At 39.6% G+C, this 17,576-nt stretch overlaps 1 protein-coding gene and 1 long non-coding RNA gene across 5 annotated transcripts in view; both read right to left on the bottom strand.

Annotated features, from left to right (window-relative positions):
* The window catches only part of LOC130244812 (uncharacterized), a 68,935-nt gene extending 55,496 nt beyond the window's left edge, over positions 1 to 13,439 (bottom strand). For 2 of the 4 annotated variants that reach the window (XR_008839256.1, XR_008839255.1), the window contains exon 1: positions 13,313 to 13,439. This is a non-coding gene — a long non-coding RNA (uncharacterized LOC130244812). Of the gene's footprint in view, positions 1 to 9,450; positions 9,495 to 13,312 lie in introns of those variants that run through there. The other 2 variants (XR_008839259.1, XR_008839258.1) reach the window with 2 other exon arrangements.
* Positions 13,440 to 14,696: 1,257 nt separating this feature from the next.
* Positions 14,697 to 16,811, bottom strand: mycb (MYC proto-oncogene, bHLH transcription factor b). The gene is made up of 3 exons (XM_056477343.1): positions 16,632 to 16,811; positions 15,796 to 16,450; positions 14,697 to 15,573 (listed from the first exon to the last, which is right to left on the bottom strand). The coding sequence occupies exons 2-3, from the start codon at positions 16,439 to 16,441 to the stop codon at positions 15,026 to 15,028; spliced, it is 1,194 nt and encodes a 397-aa protein (XP_056333318.1). The 5' UTR covers positions 16,442 to 16,450; positions 16,632 to 16,811; the 3' UTR covers positions 14,697 to 15,025.
* Positions 16,812 to 17,576: the final 765 nt, after the last annotated feature.

The following is a 17,576-nucleotide window of genomic DNA, read 5'->3' as shown; positions in this document are numbered from 1 at the left end:
TTACCTTTGCAATTACGCAACCTTGAAAGCCTTAAGTTCAATGCAAATATATCAGGAACTATGGGACATTTCCTCCTGCGCAGGTTAAGAGGAAATAGAGGAAAATGTTTGGCCAGCTGTTAGCCTTTACTGCTGTTTTGTATTGCCCTGTAGTTTATTGTTTTAACATCCTCATTGTGTCACTTTTGTGCCACGGGGGGTGGGGGGGGGATGACTAATCACCAAGCAACCGATGCAAGAACCTGTATTTAGGATTACATTTCAAAAAGACTCCCTCTATATACTTACAACACACTTAGACTCTGCAGATAAACTCTTGGGTAAATGTATTAGTGAGTCAAGCATCCACTCATGTCACTGTAAGCTCTTGACCTTTGGTCGCTGAGAAAGCACTTCACTGCTCTTTTCTTACACCAAGATCTGTAGAGGCATCTGCTCAGCACCATTACATCATAAGACTCATGAGGGCATTAGCACTGCCGTAGTAGAACATGTCATCTCCAACTACTGTCCCATCTGTTCTGGAAAGCTCTCTGCCAGTTAAACTAACACTTTGCAAACTCTCCCGCCGTTCACCGCAGGACATCTAGGTAAATCAAGCCAAGAGACACTCATTCTTGTTTAGCACACTTCTCAAGATGTTCGTCAACATCTACTTCAAGCTTAATGGTAGACATAAGTTATATCAGTTATTAGTCTACAAAACCTATTCTTAAGTATGTTTTTTTTGTTCATTTAACGCAATAAAAATATAAGCTGAACAAAGTTAAATCTTGAAGTAAAGTTAGATCAACTAAGTTTACCAAAAAGAAAACAGAAAATTTGAATTGACTGATTTCAGACTTTGAATTTTGATTTATTAAAATACCAGAGCTTGAATATCGGCCATTAATCTGAAATTAAAAGAACTTAAAGAGTTAGATCACCTAAAAAAATATCCCATCATTTCCTTACTCTTCATTTGTTCAAAACTCATTTCGGTTACTTTCTTCAGTTGAACCAAGCAGCAACATCACGCTCTCCCTCCTGAAGCTGATACAGAAGTAACTGAAACTCCAATTCATGGAAATTCTGCTAGGCCTGGCTCCAAAATAGAGCACTTTTTTAATGACCCCAATGCTAAAATGGCCAACTTTACAGCAGAAAAAAATGTGTTTACAGCCTGGTACAAAAGATGATTTTGATGCATATAGCCAATTTAACCCTTCATGAAAACTGGGGGGGGGGGAACTCACCCGTTTCATTTATATTAAGTTATATTAAGTCTGCATCATTAAGGGCGCGGTCACTTGAGTGACAGCTAGGTCTCGCTGGTTGCAGTCACGTCGTCTCAGCTGATACTGGTTGATTAGCCACTGAACTCGGCATATTCATCGTTTTTTTGTTTTGTTTTATATGGCTTTACACAGTCAGTTGCCTTTTGGAATTATTTCCTACAATTATCAGATGATATGGCATGCTGTGTGCTAGGGCTGCATGATTATTCGAAAAAAAGATCTTGATCTCGATTCTGCCCTACACACGATCTTAATTCAGCTTTTCTACGATTCAGCCAATTATATTTTCAAGGTCGGGAGAGAAGCTTAAAAGCCAGATGCACAAGTCTTCACAGGAACATGAACACCTTCAAATGGCGTTAAGAGTGTCACATACTTTATTTAAAAGGTATAATTCACCCAGAAATGTCATTTCTATCTTCACGTAATGATGTATTCGCGGCCGCGAAATGACACGTGAGCCGACCGCGAGCTAATGAGTGCACATAGCACGCCAATGATGGCTACTTTAGTGAACAGAACCTGCATTGGCTGTTAATAACAAGTAATAAAGTTGTAAATAACGTTCAGTTTGCTGCACAGAGCGATCGTTTGAGAGCAGTGCTGAAAAATTTATTTGCATGTGTGTGTGTTTTATCACAGTGACGGCAGCCATGAGCTGCACTAGGAAGTGAAAATGAAACTGGCCGTGCATCATTTAAATGATCACGTCGCATTTTACAGTTATGATTACGACAAGCATTAGACATGTTAGACACGCAAAAAAAATCTGATAATGACAAATGTCTGATTTTACCAGTGAAAACAAATGGTCTAATAATGCTGTCAATGACAAGTGACAAGCATATGTCTCAAACATAATAATTCAACTTTATAATTATGAATAGTTGTATGTCATCATTTAGCTGTGAATTAACAAACAGGACATATTGAAAGTCTGTTCAAGTCCACCATAATGACTGTACAAAATTTTGCATTTTAAGCAACAGTAGACCTACACATAGGCCTAATATTATTATTGTTTTATTGTCACTTTAAAATTATAAGCTTCTGTCTGACATTTTTTTAAAAACTGAGTTATTGACATATTCTTATTATATGACAATTTATTGTTTAAAATTTAAGACTTAAAAAAAAAAATGTTACACACATACCGTTTGCTATATGGATTGCAAAAACTTCGAAGCTCAATACCTCAAAATCATTCAGAATACAGATAGAACCTTATAGTTCCAAGGTGACTAAATGTTTGAGAATCAACAATAATAATAGCCTACTCATATTAATCTTTATTTTACATCTAAAGAATCATGAGAAAGAATCGTGATCTTGATTTTAGGCAAAAAAAATCGTGATTCACATTTTAGCCAGAATCGTGCAGCCCTACTGTGTGCACTTAATAGTGTTCACAAACCATTTATGTGGCCTCCAGTGGACTATATTTGAAGTATTTGGAAGTAACTTGTGTTTTCCTCCTGTAGAAAAATGTCATAGGAATAATGTATAATGGCTCAATGTATTACAACAGTGTTTTTAAAAGACTAAACACTTTATTGATACGGTATACAATCAAGCGCATGTGGTCAGAACACAAACGAGTTGCTGGTAATGAAGTATTAAGCGTTTCACCCAAAGCAAAATCATCTAAGCAAAATGCTAGCAGGCACCTGTACTGTTGCTCCGCCTCCTTTTTTGGTCACCCTGGATCAGCACGATGACACGTGAACAAAATGGCGAAGGTTGGACAAGCCTACTTGTAGCTTCATTTGCGCTCTTCAGAAACCTATGTGTGACGACACGGATACTATGTCCATATCTTTTACAGTCTAGAAGTTGAATACACAAAAAAGCTGGTTGTTGCTATCCTCCTATGGAAGCATATGAGTACCAGCAACCAGCATTCTTTAAAATATCTTTTTTTGTGTGTTCAGAAGTAGAAAATCAATATATAAAATCGTAAAACCACACAAGTGAGGATAAATGATAAGGTAGTTTACATTTTTTGGGCACACTATCCACCCAATATTGACAGACCAAAAACAAACAACAACATTTCTTTTCGTATCATTTGTTGGTTCCTCAAATTTCTTCAGATGTAATTGAAAAACAGAGTGAGATTAGATTATAAACCAAAAAGTTTTTTTCAATATTAAGTTTCACAACTGTTGTGTGGCTTCCGTTTACCTCATCCAATCAGCGCACACTACGAGCTCAACTGAATAATTCATAGTGTTTGGCTGTGATATGTCTATACATCTTTGCGTGTGTGTGTGTGTGTGTGTGTGTGTGTGTGTGTGTGTGTGTGTCAGTAGAACATGATACTCCTTACAAACACACAAAAGCCACAACACTAGAACATGAGCACTGACATAACACACAACCCACAGAGGACACATTACTGAACTCTCTCGGTCCACATTAGAGCATGATTTTAATAGCTACGTATAAACTAACAAAAGGAAATAAGGCCATATAAAATATATGACTAACATCCCATTAAGCATGTGTCAAAGCCAAGGGAGATATGCTGGAGGGGGGGTGATGGAGCACTTTAAATAGCAGGAACCAATGGTGATCGTATCGTATTCTCCAGATGGCCGGCTATCTCCTCTCCTTTACACAGAGGCCGGCCGGAGCAATTCTAACCTCCCCGGGGACATACAGGGCTTGTGCGGAAGAGCCCAAGTCATTGAGTCCTCAACTACTCATCCCATAACATGAAAGGGAAGACCGCTCACTTTGCCACAGCTTCAGTCAGCCATGACGAACAAACCTGGACTCTAGGAATGGCTATCTGATCTATAAAATGCCCGTAAAAGCCTGAGAGATCAAATATATGCCATCTGATCACATCCTGCCTTCAAGGAACGCTTCAGCATTAACTAGTTTGATCACCTACATTTTCACAACGAGCTAAAATGTGATACAGAAATCACTTTTATGACAGGGCAATGTGTAGATGTGAGTGCAAGACATTTATAACAAGAACTTAAGGTCAAATGTGTAATAGTTCCTTTTATCTCAGTTTATTGGAAAGAGACAACATTAAGAAAGCCAATGACAGGTCATGAGATCAGGTCTGTTTGTCTGAATGACGCGAGTGAGAAAGAGATTTAGAAAAACCTGTCTGAAACAAATATTCTACTTTATTACTGGTATTTTCATGAAGCTAAAAGACGTTAGGATCAATTTGCTCAATTCAATAGGAGAGATCATTTTGAAAACAGTGACTGAGTATAAAAGATAAATAGCTAAAAGTGAGCAAAGATGTAAAGACGGTACCACAGACAGACTGAAACATGCTCTAATATTTAATCTTTTTAGCTGGCCATTCCAAAACGCATGTTAAGAACAGTACTTTGTTTATTCCAGATGACTGAAATAATAGTGATATTCAAGTTTGTATATTGGCACTCCTAGTTTTGTTTTTTCATCAAACATGGAATATAGAACAATCCCCAACGACACATCGAGCTATTTCAAAACAAACGTTTGATTCAAACCCTTTTGATGTGTTTTGATGTGTTCAATTGCCAATCAACCAAATCAACCAACCGCTAAAATTACCTAGTACAAGCAGGAGAGCGAAAGATTGAAGCAGTGAACTGACAGTGTGACACGTTACCTGATAAATTCAAAAGACCGAAGAGTCATTAGACAGAGACAAGATTAATTAAACATCACGTTTAACAACTGTAGTGAGACGCGATCCAGCAGTACATCCTTGATAAACTGTCTGACGTGTACTGCTTTCTGAAGTTTTGTGCTCAAGACCACTGGAGCTCAGACGCGCGCATACACTGCAGCATATGACAGTTTGTGTGTGTGTGTGGTCATGTGATGTACGTTTTCAGCGGTATAGTGTGGAAGGAGGGCTTCCCAGAAATGCTAGATGAAACGCCAGTGTGGATCGTTTTCATTCTAAAATATCATTTTAAAACTAAGACGTATTAGTGTAAACGAGGCCTGAGTATGTACTTTTTGCAAGTGGGCTGCTGCTGCGTCTTTCGGCCATCGCCCCAACCCTAGTCCATAGTTTGTAATCAAAGACATTTACTTAGTATCTGCTTATGGACAACTTTTCTGCATTGTAGTTGTGATGCAGAGCATTCAGGTTCGAGTCACAGTTCCAGAACAGCGATAAAAGCAATGTGAAATCAAGGCAAAGCTATGTGATCAAAGTGCACTTTTCTCTTACGTTTGCTTTTAAAAACACTATTGGTTGGATTTAGGTCAGTGGTTTGCTTATTAATCTGAACAACAAGCCTCACCTTCTCATGGATGTGTACAAGACAGAAATACAAAAATGTAACCCCAAGTAACACATTTCAGATTTCCAAACATCAGCATAGTGCCCTAGTGGACTTTTCAAATGAAAAGTGCAACAAAATGCATTTTATGCTTTGCAAAAATGTAGGCTGAGGCATATATTTTCAATGAGCCTGGTTTAAAAACATTATTCCACATTAGGCATGGGACGATAACCGTTTTCAAGGTATACCTCGGTTTGGAAAAGTCAAGGTTTTAAAACTGCAAATATTTTCTACTAAAGTATGTGTAAGATTTTTTTATTTACATTTTGTTTGTTTTTTAGGACAACAGTATCTCCAGCAGAAAAGAAGTCCAAAGATGCCATTTTAAATTGTGAAGAAATCTGTGTTTTTGAAACAAATGAAGAGAGCAGAAGGCAATGATTCAATTAAATTATTTGGCCTGACATGTTTACTGCTCCAAAACATTTATATCTTTCAGGTGAAAACAAAAATAACTGAAAAGTACTTTAGTGAAATAACAGTTCTTCTATGGCATTGCTTCAAACCTCATATTCATAATAGTTTTGAAACATCAGAGGCGGCTTGGATGAATAGACTTTCAATAGTTTGTGTTTCTCTGCCCTCAGACAGATCGTTTTTAGATCATGACTTTCACCTGAGAACCACAGAACTAGGTGACAGTTGAGCAAGAGCAATAGGATAGCACAGCTCGGGTCTCTGACATCTTTTACAAACCACGTAACATAACAGCTGAGTACTTGGACAAATATCGCAACCTCTTATGGAAGCTGCTACTGAAGATTATGTTTCATATCATTCCCTAAAGAGCCACTGGATGCTGCAGTAATAGAGACAGAAAGAGAGAGAGAGAGCAGAGCTGCTTCTCTCAGTATCTGGGAAGCTGCCAGTGCCCCGAATGAACCCCAGTGTGAGGACAGGATGAGACTCAGTGACATTAGCACCATGTCAGCCTCACACTCATCTTTTAAATACTCAGTGCTAAGAGCCAAAAACTGGGCCGTCCGCAACAGACAATTACAACTCATTCACTCCGCAGGGGCACAGAGTTTAAATAAAGATTTCTCTGGGATTTGTTTTTGAGACAAATGCGCAGTCTCTGGTTATGTAAATGAAGAGAACATGAGTTCAGCCTATGGCTGAGTGATCAACTTAACCGCAGCCTGACCTTCACAACAGAGGTTTCCATTATGATGTCACAATAGACGTCTGCTTTCTGATAAAACGTCAGTTATATTGTTCAACTGAAGTAAATAAAGTCACCTACATCCTGGATGGCCTGAATGTGAGTAAATGAACAGCAAATCTTTATCTTTTACCTTATAAAATAAAACCTTTCATTTTTATATATTTTAATCCTTTGGGCATATTCAATCCATGAGTCAACAAACATCTTTCCTTAATAATTATATGATGCGTCATTTAATAGAAGTCATTAGGCTCTCATATATTTATCTACAATATTATTCATACATTACATCTTATTTATTAGCTTTCTTTACCTAATCGTGACGCTATTCAGTCTGAATTCAGTACCAACTATTGCCAGGCAAGGTCTGGGTTTCAGCTCATTAAAAAAAAAATTCAATATGACGATGTCCATTCAACAGCAGGAAATCCATTTACAAGGCTATATAACGGGATCTGGTAGAAAGGTGATGCCCTAAACCAGTGGTCCCCAACCTCTGGGCTGCGGACAGGTACTGGTCCGTGAATCAATTAATACCAGGCTGCATAAGACATCATTAATTATTTCTGAAAAATTTTTAATTTAGAAAAATCAGGTCACTTAAGCGGCAAAATTTAACCCACAAGAAGCAAAATGAGTAAGAAACAGACGTCTTTGGAAAGTTTCTTTGAGAAGTGGAAAATGCCCAGTGAAGGACCCACAAACTGCCAAGGATAGGATTTGCAGCCCATTTGTCAACATTCAGGTGAATCAAGCATGTTGGTGCAAGAAGAAAATCAACTGCTGGAGATCAGACATGACAGCAACCGTTCACATATCACGTGTTATCGTGGCTCCTTTGAAAATAACAAACTTGCGTACGGAAATGATGCAATATGTGAACGGCCGCTGTCATTTGCAATCTCCAGTGGCGCAACATGTTCGCGCCTCCTAGGTGAATGCATGTGAAAACATCTTCAGAATGCTGCGAGCGCACCTTGAGTCACGTGTCAAGAACTGACCAATCAGCTTCATATTTTGTATGTAATATACACATTTTTGTAGACTATCTCAGACAAACACTGCAGTGCTTTTTAATTTTCCCAATAAATAAAACTTGTATCAGAGTTGCAGAAATGTTTTGTCAGCTTGTCATCATCTGAGAAAACGGTTGATGGTAAATCGATTGATAACAATCTACGTTAAGGTTGGGCGATGTCGACCAATTTGGCATCGTACAATGTCTAATGTGAAACATCGCGATGGAGGATGGCATCGTCATCGTAGGCAATGGTGAATTAATTATGAACAATTAATTAATTCATAACAAATTATCTACCATTTAAACAACCTGACCCGCATGGTCTTTGTTTTAGCCATGAGCAAATCATAAATAAATAAAAATAAGTTACACACAAATTACCACCGGTCAATCACTTTTTCTGCGGGACTCTGGCATGCATAGGCAGAGTGATCTGTGTCGTTATAATAGCGTCGACAAACTTGGTTGGTAAAAAAGGTGCACAACCAACCGTATCTGAGGTTTCTGCTAAAATTACTAAGTACAAGCGTGAAACTACTGAAATAGTGTACTGACGCTGTGACAAGTTACCAGATAGATTCAAAGACCGAAGAGTCGTTAGATAGAGACAAGATTAATTAAATATCACATTTAACAACTGTAATGAGACGCGATCCAGCGATACGTCCTTGATAAACTGTCTGACATGTACTGCTCTATGGGGTTTTGTGCTCAAAGCACCCGCTGACTGCCTGGAGCTCAGATGTGCGCATATGCTGCAGCACATGCCAGAGTGTGTGTGTGGTCACATGATGTGCATTTTCAGCAGTATAGTGTGGACAGATGTTTTTAGGAATGCTAGATGAAACGTCAGTGTGGACATGGATTGTTTTCGTTTTAAAATGTCAAGTGTGTATTTTTCGCGAGTGGGTTGCTGCTGCGACGGGGGCGGGGTGGAGGATCGCAATGCTGGCTCAGCATCGTGATGTCTATCGACCATCGGTGATGGCATCGTCTATCAACTCAACCCTAATCTGCGTACACGACCCCCCGACCGCAGTAAAATTGTCAAGCTTTGACCGGTCCACAGTGATAGAAAGGTTGGGACCACTGCCCTAAACCCAACTGTAAACACTAACTTGGGCTCCCATATGGGAGACGAACCAGCCAGCTCTGTTTCTGGATCATTAACTTCAACAAAGTGCCATCCCGCGCATTCAGATCAACATTCGTGCTCATCTAATCAAAACCAATTCAGCCATGTTGCTGGAGCAATCATTTCTGCATGCTCCACCAGCTGCTACATCTCCCCAGGTGCATTTGAATCCATGCTTCATGACCACTGAATAATGAAGTCAGCAGTATACTTTATATGGGAGACAAATGATATGTCAACAGTCTTGAGGGTGTGGTGTATTTTAGACCTTCCCTGCGTATATGGTCATGCACTAGACCTGAGGTCAACACAGATGACCTGTGGCAGCAGGTAGTATGCTACAGATATCCTCCTAAACGGGAAATTTAAGTTGCATTGAAAAAGAAGCCCTTGCATGGAGCACTCAATCACAATGACCGTTCAACTGCAACGTAACTGACTGAAATCCAAGCTCTGTGATTGAGTCAAGTCTACTCTCGGGGGACATGTTAAAGCGAAGGAACAGCTTTGAAAAGTAATTAATTTGTATGATGCACCTGCAAGGGTGATGAGATGCATTGAAAGAGTCAGCAGACCTACAGGACCAATGGAATTGCATCCTGAAAAAGAAAAAAGTGTCATGTCATTCCAAACTTCTATCTTTTGCAGAACACAAGCTAATATCTTGTGGCTCGTTTCCACTGACTGGTACGGTTTGGGTCGGTACGAGTCACCTTTATCAGGCTTGCGTTTCCACCACCAAGGGTACCCTTTTGGTGGACGTGGTGTATGACAGAAAGTTTCAGTCGACGTCATTCTCGCTTGAGGAATTGTCTACAATTAAGCTGTACGGGTCGCTCACATATCATATGAGAAGCTCTTCTCACAAAACAGATGCTTTATACACATAAATACTTGTGTTTAAATGTTTATTACTAACTTTTCTATGAACATGAGTTGATTATAACTGCAGATCAATGACAGTGCGAAATAGCCTACTGTAACGTCTGTAATTATATTTAAAAAAAATAAATGAACATATAAACACATACAGACCCTTACAGTCTCCGATATGTTACCAACTACAGAAGAACTACACACAGCATATATTTTGTCCGTATTAAGCTTCAAAAACAACACAAAATATAGCCTACAGTCAGTGTAAACCTCTCATCTGTGTCTGTAATCTTTAGCAGCACATGTAGCCTCTGTTAGACAGTAATTCCATCATTCTGAGTTCATATTAGTCCAAAAGATGAAGATAATAGTTATACATGGCATTTTATTCATGTTTGCTGAAAAATAATGTGCTCCATTTTTTCCGGCTTCTCCTTTGCTTTTTCGCGCTTCCGATCCTGTCAGACACTGACAGACGCGAGAGGGGTTTCAAAAGCACGTCAGTAATCAAGCGCACGTTATTATCAGCAGCTCAAGAAGTTTGGTATTTCAGATATAGACGCGCGGCGAACGCAAGGAAGAAAGCGAAACCGCTCGCACTTCAGACTGCCTCATAAAAAAACTACAAGGCACAGGGTAGATTCTGCTCTACCCCATGGTTTTGTGGCTGTTCATCAAGACGACAACAAGGTTTGTTTGAGCCCGGATCGACCATGGCTCGTTATTATATGTATATAGAATTCCGCTATAATCTCTCGCTGTTTATTTCAAACATAGCGGGTTTTTTGTTTTCATTCTGGCTTGTTGCGCAAGCCAATGACGAAACTCTGTAAACCAATAGCGTTCAGCTCTGCTAGCTCCGCCTTTTGGTACCCTTTCTCGTGTTTGGTACCCTTTTGAAAGGGTGCCGGAAAAGTGGTACGGTACAGTGCGCCTTTTGACAGTGGAAACGGCCATAAAAGCGTACCAAACCGAACCGTACCACTCAGTTGGAAACGGGCCATTGGAGTGCTTGAGCTGCTTTTTCCCCATGTAATCAATCTCAATCAACACTTAATTGAAGACTCGTGTTCTTCAGAAGGTCTGGACTCCATCGCAGCTTTCATTAGTCCAAGACAGGCCATAACATGAGGGCACCTGACTGACATGTAAAGCAACAATCATGGTTTGTTTTGTTCACCCTCATGTTTTGTGGGCATGACAGACCAGTGCGCAACAATCAATCAACCATACAAGAAAGTCGTTTTCAGTCAACAAAGTCCATGCACACAAACTTTTGAAAAGCCAGCCTTTAACTGATCCTGATGAAGCACTCATTGTCTCAACAGTAAACACGACACCGTTCTTCTTCCATCAATCGGTTTGCCATCTCACAAAGACTTTGTTTTGGGTTTGGCATTACAAGAACTTTGTTTCCAGGTAAAGAATGCAACACACCGCCCAAAAGTCCTGTAGAAATCCACCAATGAGATGACAGCTTTCAAATCCTGAAGTTGCACTTTGTGTGACGACATGAGACATCCAGCTAATGGTCATAACATGAGGGTGAGAATAATCAACACTAGGTATTTCTCTGTATTATTAGTATTATAAACCATTTTGAGGAATGTAAACAAAAACAATGGTCCCAATGCATTTCCTGTTTTAATTTTTAAATTTCAATAGCTTCCAAAAAACCAAAAGGAGCCACTATTGATAATGGTATGACAGCTGTTTTAACATTAAGTTATGATTGATTTGCCTCGTTACAGTTATGAAATAGTTTAGTTTAGTTTAAGACTTTATTAATCCCCTTGGGGCAATTCATTCTGACATGGTGGTGCTTCATTACAAAAATGACACACTTAACACAATAAACACCAACACTTAACATCAAGTACAGAAACAAAAAAAACTGAAAAAACTAAAGAATTCAATAATAATAATAGATAATAATAACTAATAATAATCCATAGACTAACTACATTTATTACATAACCAAATTGCTTCAGGCACAAAAGTAAATTCATAACGATTTGTGGAACATCTTATTGTCCTTTGACGTCAAGGGGCCCAAGGGGCATCCACTCAAAATATCTGCTCAAGGGGTGTGTGCTGTCTCCTAGTATTTTATATGCCATCCTCAACACCTGCTGTTCGTAATAGTATGCAAGACTTCACAGGGAAACTCCTAAAATTGTACACAAATTAACAATGCCTTGAAGACAATTCTTGTTTTTTATAGACAGTGAAGAATACCAGCAAATAAAGGACAAAATATGTTCAATAAATGAATTGTAAAAGGTTGTAAGAATAACTTTCTATACATTAAAAGAGTTTATAATTATTAAAATAGTTTGATAATAAGCAGGAAATCTTCATGGGCCATCTTCTTATTCAATCCCCTACAGAAGTAATAGGTAGACCACGACAAGCCTCCAAATTGTAAATCTCTTACAGGGGAATCCTAAACCGAATGATAGACTGAGAGGCTCCGAAAAATTATTTATGAACTCTGTCAACACACTTTACTGAGGTATGACAGGCACCGCTTACAGTGACAATGACAAGGTCTTCAAATTAAGAATAAATCATCAAACCTGACAACACTTTATGTTACACATGTCTGGAAATGTCTTTTAAATTTTTCATATCATAGAATTCTCAATGAACCTACTTGACTTGCATTAAAAAACTATCGTGCGTAAAATACAAGTATTACACAAAAGCAAAAAAAAGCTTCCAATTAGGATAACCACTTATAACTGAGGCAAAATTATGTTTCTTCTTATGAAATATAAAAATCTGAGTGCACCGCAACGTTAGTATCATTTATAACCAGTCCTAGAAGACAGCTTTAAACAAACTCCATATGAAGTCTGCAATGTTTTCGATGGACAAACACCAAAACTGTTACAATGATGACTCACATCATTGAGGTAAAGTTGGTTTATATTCACACATTTGGATTTTCTCCTTAATTTAATTTCAGAAAAGCATTCTTTAGTGTCTAAATGGTGGACTCATATTGGTGCTGGAACTATATTCACAATCGAATATAGTGCTAATGCTGTTTTGTAGTCTGAATACTTGCATGTGATTTCAGACCGAATATTCAAAGAACCATGGTAAACAATATAGTGAGCTTGTCACAAGTTGCCACTGAACAAAGGTGCGAATATAAAACCAACTTCACCTCAATAATCACATCGAGATTTGTATTAACAAAACGTTTCATGTTTTGTAGCGTTAAATCACGAGCCAAAGCTATGACAAATCAGAACAATAAATCACAGCTCATAAACGTGCAACGTTCAAAGCTCAAATTAATGTACAATTATATAACTAAATGGTCACGACAAACATCAACAATGATTTAAACTGAATAGTTTCACGAATCATTTCACACTTATTACTGCAGAAGCAGAATTAAATCTTTACACCTGTGGCACAAATCATGAGCACATTGTTTTGCTAAAGCTAAGATTTTGTTTCACAACAACAGGATACATCTCAAACGTGACAACGGAAATACAATCTTACCATTTTTGGACGCCCCAGGCAAGTCAGTTCACTTTCCAGGTGAAAAATGTTGTTAATTTCGTAATATTTTGCGAGCCACGGGCTACATTAGCCAGGCTGCTAAGTGAACGTCCTCTCTCCTCCATGTGCTCACAGCAGCACGCGCATCGTGGGCACTTTGCATAGAGTCAGATCAGGGCTTGACGTCACCGTGCGACAACTTCAACTTTAATTACAAAAAAAAATAAAAACAATTTTAAACTAACTGGTAGTGCTTATATATAAATCACACATTGTCCATTTAGTTTCATTATCGTGGTAATATTAAACGTAAACAACACAATAATGACTGACACTAAAACTTTCATCTTGTCTGACAACCTGTCACTGACAGAAAGCACAGTATCTTAAGCCATTCATTTGGCTCCTTAGCACATTTCTTGGATTATTGCTCTAAGTAGATGCAGGGTAGGTCATAAAAACATTTATTTACCATAATGAGTGTTGCTCTAATAATATATTTGTTAGAAATCATTTTGGTATGCAGAATGAGAATACCTCCATGCAAGCTGTCTTGTGCAATGGCAGATCCTCAAATGACATGACAGTAGGCCTGTTTACTTGTTTATGTTAGATGTTTATGCTCCACATGTGTAGGAAACTAATTTAGGAATGCCTGACAAACGTATGTGTGCTTTATATGTAAACATTACATGTATTTGATTTTGACATACACTAAATAGGAGTATCTGACACCCAGATAACAGGACTTAATCACATTGAAGTTTTAAACCGGTTGTGAAAGGGAGAAATCCACTGCATTCTACTAAACAACACAAATTTAACACGTGTGAGTTGAAGGCGAGGCCAAGACTGAGCTGGTTTCCCTCTGGGATTTCACATTGCAGCCTGGTCTTCAAAACTGCTGCACTGAAGGGAAGGAGACATCTTTTTGTCCAGCAGGTACACCAAAATACTATGAAAGATTATGTATTTTGGGAAAGATGAAGAGAAGCATTAAATCATCTCTATTTTCAGATAGATTATGCAGTTAGCCAAAACTCCACTCACTGTGGATCTCAAAGCTGAGTTTGAGCCACAGCTGATGACAACAATATCAATACGTATAAGTGCGATTCACCTCAAGTGAATTAAAGGCAAAAGCTTTGATGCTTATAATGGTGTAACTCAAGCATCAGTCACTCCAAGTTGACAAACAGATGATGGTGTTGCCAAGATAAATGTAGAGCAAAACAAAGTCTTATGTACGCTGTAATCCATCACATCAATTAAGCATTACCTCAGTGGGTGGTGGTCTTAATGGATAACCTAATCGAAGACTTTGAAGGGGGTCATCATGATGACAGGAAAAAGCAAAAGAAAGGAGTCCACAATGAAGACAGCATTAGTCAAAACACAATTTTATAGAGAAACACATTTAAGAAATCAACAGAATCTTGAATACATATGTGCATTATGTACAAAACTTACAAAAAAAAACATTAAGTTAAGGCCAACAGTAAAATGGAACCATAGACCATGTTATTACTTAAAAATAAAATTAAATACAAATAAATTCAACCTCTATCCTGTTCAAATTGAGGCAGTGTGAATTGTATAAATCAATGTAAGATTGTTCATTACTTTGCCACACCCTCGCCAGACCTTGTATCGACTCATGGCATAACCATACAAGGATGCATAAAACAAGTTCATAAATTAAGTCCAAGCAGCTTAAGAACTGCTCAACTGCTCGAGTCTCTGTTTTAAATGTTCACATTTCCTCCTCAACTGCTCCTTAAGTGAGATCAGTCTTTGTTCATCCTCCTGCATGCTCGCTATGCACTCCGTCGCCTTCTTCAGGATCACTACTTTGGCCGCTTTCTCGTTGTTCGCCACGTCAGGAATGACGTCCCTCAGCGCGAAGAAGCTCAGTTTGAGCTCGTTCCGCCGCTGCCGCTCGAGCACGTTATGAGTCCTCCGCTTATCGTTATCCTCAGAGTCCGACGTCCTGGGACTCGCGCATTTTCGGTTATGGCTAATTTGTTTAAACACCCTGATGTGGCTCTCGAATTTAATCCGCTTGACTGCAGGCTGCTCGTTCCGCGTGGACGGATGGGCGGCGTAGTTGTGTTGGTGAATGTTAACGTGACACCGCTTGAGGACGACCGGGCTTTGATGCGTTGCGTTCGCGTCAGACCTTTTCACAGACTTTCTCTTTTCCACCGTGACCACGTCGATTTCTTCCTCCTCTTCGTCGTCATCATCATCATCTTCGTCATCTGTTAGGGTTTAAAAGCAAAAAATGCGTCAATTTGACAACCTAGCGTAGAAGAAAGTGCAGTGGGCGGGAGCGTCCCCTCACGCTGCAGTCATGAATTAACGCTTTAACCGCCACCAACTTCATGAGTAAAATGGCAATTATGTATCATACATTAAAAACTATACAAATACAATCTGAACCACCAAGTTGATAGTTTTAATCACAGTTAAATAACACTCACCGGATTCGCTGTCACTGCTGCTGCTGCTACTCCCACTGTTTGGCGGAGTATCCAGTGGAAGTGTTGTGGGAGCCGGCGTGGGCGCGGGTTTGCACGGCTTTGTGCTGTCTGTCAGCGGAAAGGGAAACACCACTGACGGGTCAATACACTGGGAGGCAGGGGTGCTCATGTCCTGGAGGTAGCCGACAGACCGACAGCCCTCCGCGGACTCCGTCCTGGAGGACTCCTTCCTCGCCGCCTGGAGCGACGCTAATCTCTCCGACACCACCTTCTCCAGCTTAGCCGCTGCGGAGAAACCGCTCCACATACAGTCCTGGATGATAATCGATTTCAGAAACGACTGGGAGTAGTCCGCGTCACAAATAATGCTGTGGTTGACCACATCGTCCCCCAGAAACTCCGACACCATCTCGAGCTTGTCGGCTGTGGACGGGAAGGGGTCTGACAGAGAGGGTCGCCGGCTCGGGGAGAGCGGAGGGGTGGGCAGCAGTTCAAATTTCTTCCATATATCCTCACTGGGCGCCGGTGGCTGTCCGTGCTGATGGTTATAGAAATCCTCGTCGTCAAAATAGAAATAGGGCTGGTAGGAATCGTAGTCGTAATCATAATTTTTACACGCCATAACGTTACTTGAATTCAGCGGCATGATGAGTGCCTGTGAAGAAAACAGCATGGTTAAAGTCTCGCCCTTTTAAATGTTAACACAAATAGTGACTAATCATCCCAAACAAAACTTCAAGCAATCGTCTCCTGGATTTACTAATGATGCGTCAGACAAGTCGCGTAAACTTATCTGAACCGCCAGATACAAGTAGGTAAATAAACAGAGCACTCACCGTAGCCGTGGTAAAAGCTGAATGAAAACTGACAATATGGTCAGATGACAGCGTGAGTGTGAACTATCAAGTGAAAGTAAGTCCAAAAGTGGGAGTGGGTCGCGCCGCTGAACCTGCGCACTTCTGCAGCACCCGTGCGGCTGCTTGTCATTTACTGCAAGATTTCGAACAGCTGCTCCCGCGGGTTTTAATACAACGGATTGTTATTCCCCTCCCTGGTATTGATATGGTATTGATATCCATGCGCCGTTCCCGCCAAACGCTCACGGCGTAGAATGACGAACACAACGCCAGCGTCTCTTATTAGTTATTTTATAAACGCATAACTGATTGACATGTGAGAGCATAAATCGACATGAATATAGAGATAAAGAAAAACGCATTAAGAGGCGAGCTTGTTTAATAAAGACGAGTTATACAGGGAACTACTTGTGTTCTTCCGCGGGGCGGAGCTTAGATGAAAACACTGCACACTGAGCTGTGCTTGACGATGATTCCGAGAATCCACGGAGTTGAGTCGGTACAGCAACGCACACAGCACATCTTATTTACACGGAGACAAGCCCAACACACAGCTCTGTCGAAAGGATGACGTAATATTTAATAATCACAATATATATTAATGTAACGAACAAAAGAAATCTAATGAATGACTTCTGAAGATTAAATAAAACATCATTTTCTAGAATTAGAAACTCTTCTATTGTATTGTTTTTAACAATTGCTGCCACTGTATGTTAATTTACTCCTTATATCACGTATGTATGTTAAATTATAAAGCAAATCAATATTAGAGTGTGCTTTATTGCTTATCATCAGAATGAGTCTGATGTGGAGTTTGATCTTGACCTGATGAAGGAGCAAGCCTGTCAAGGTTTCTGCTTCCAGACGTGGTTAGTACTTCCCTCTGCTGGTTGGATCTAAAAACTGAGTTAGATTAAATAT

The sequence above is a fragment of the Danio aesculapii genome, chromosome 2 (genome assembly GCF_903798145.1).
Source record: "Danio aesculapii chromosome 2, fDanAes4.1, whole genome shotgun sequence".
Lineage (NCBI taxonomy): Eukaryota > Metazoa > Chordata > Actinopteri > Cypriniformes > Danionidae > Danio > Danio aesculapii.
The sequence above is the reverse complement of the archived record's forward strand: the minus strand, read 5'-3'. Positions and strand labels throughout refer to the sequence as shown.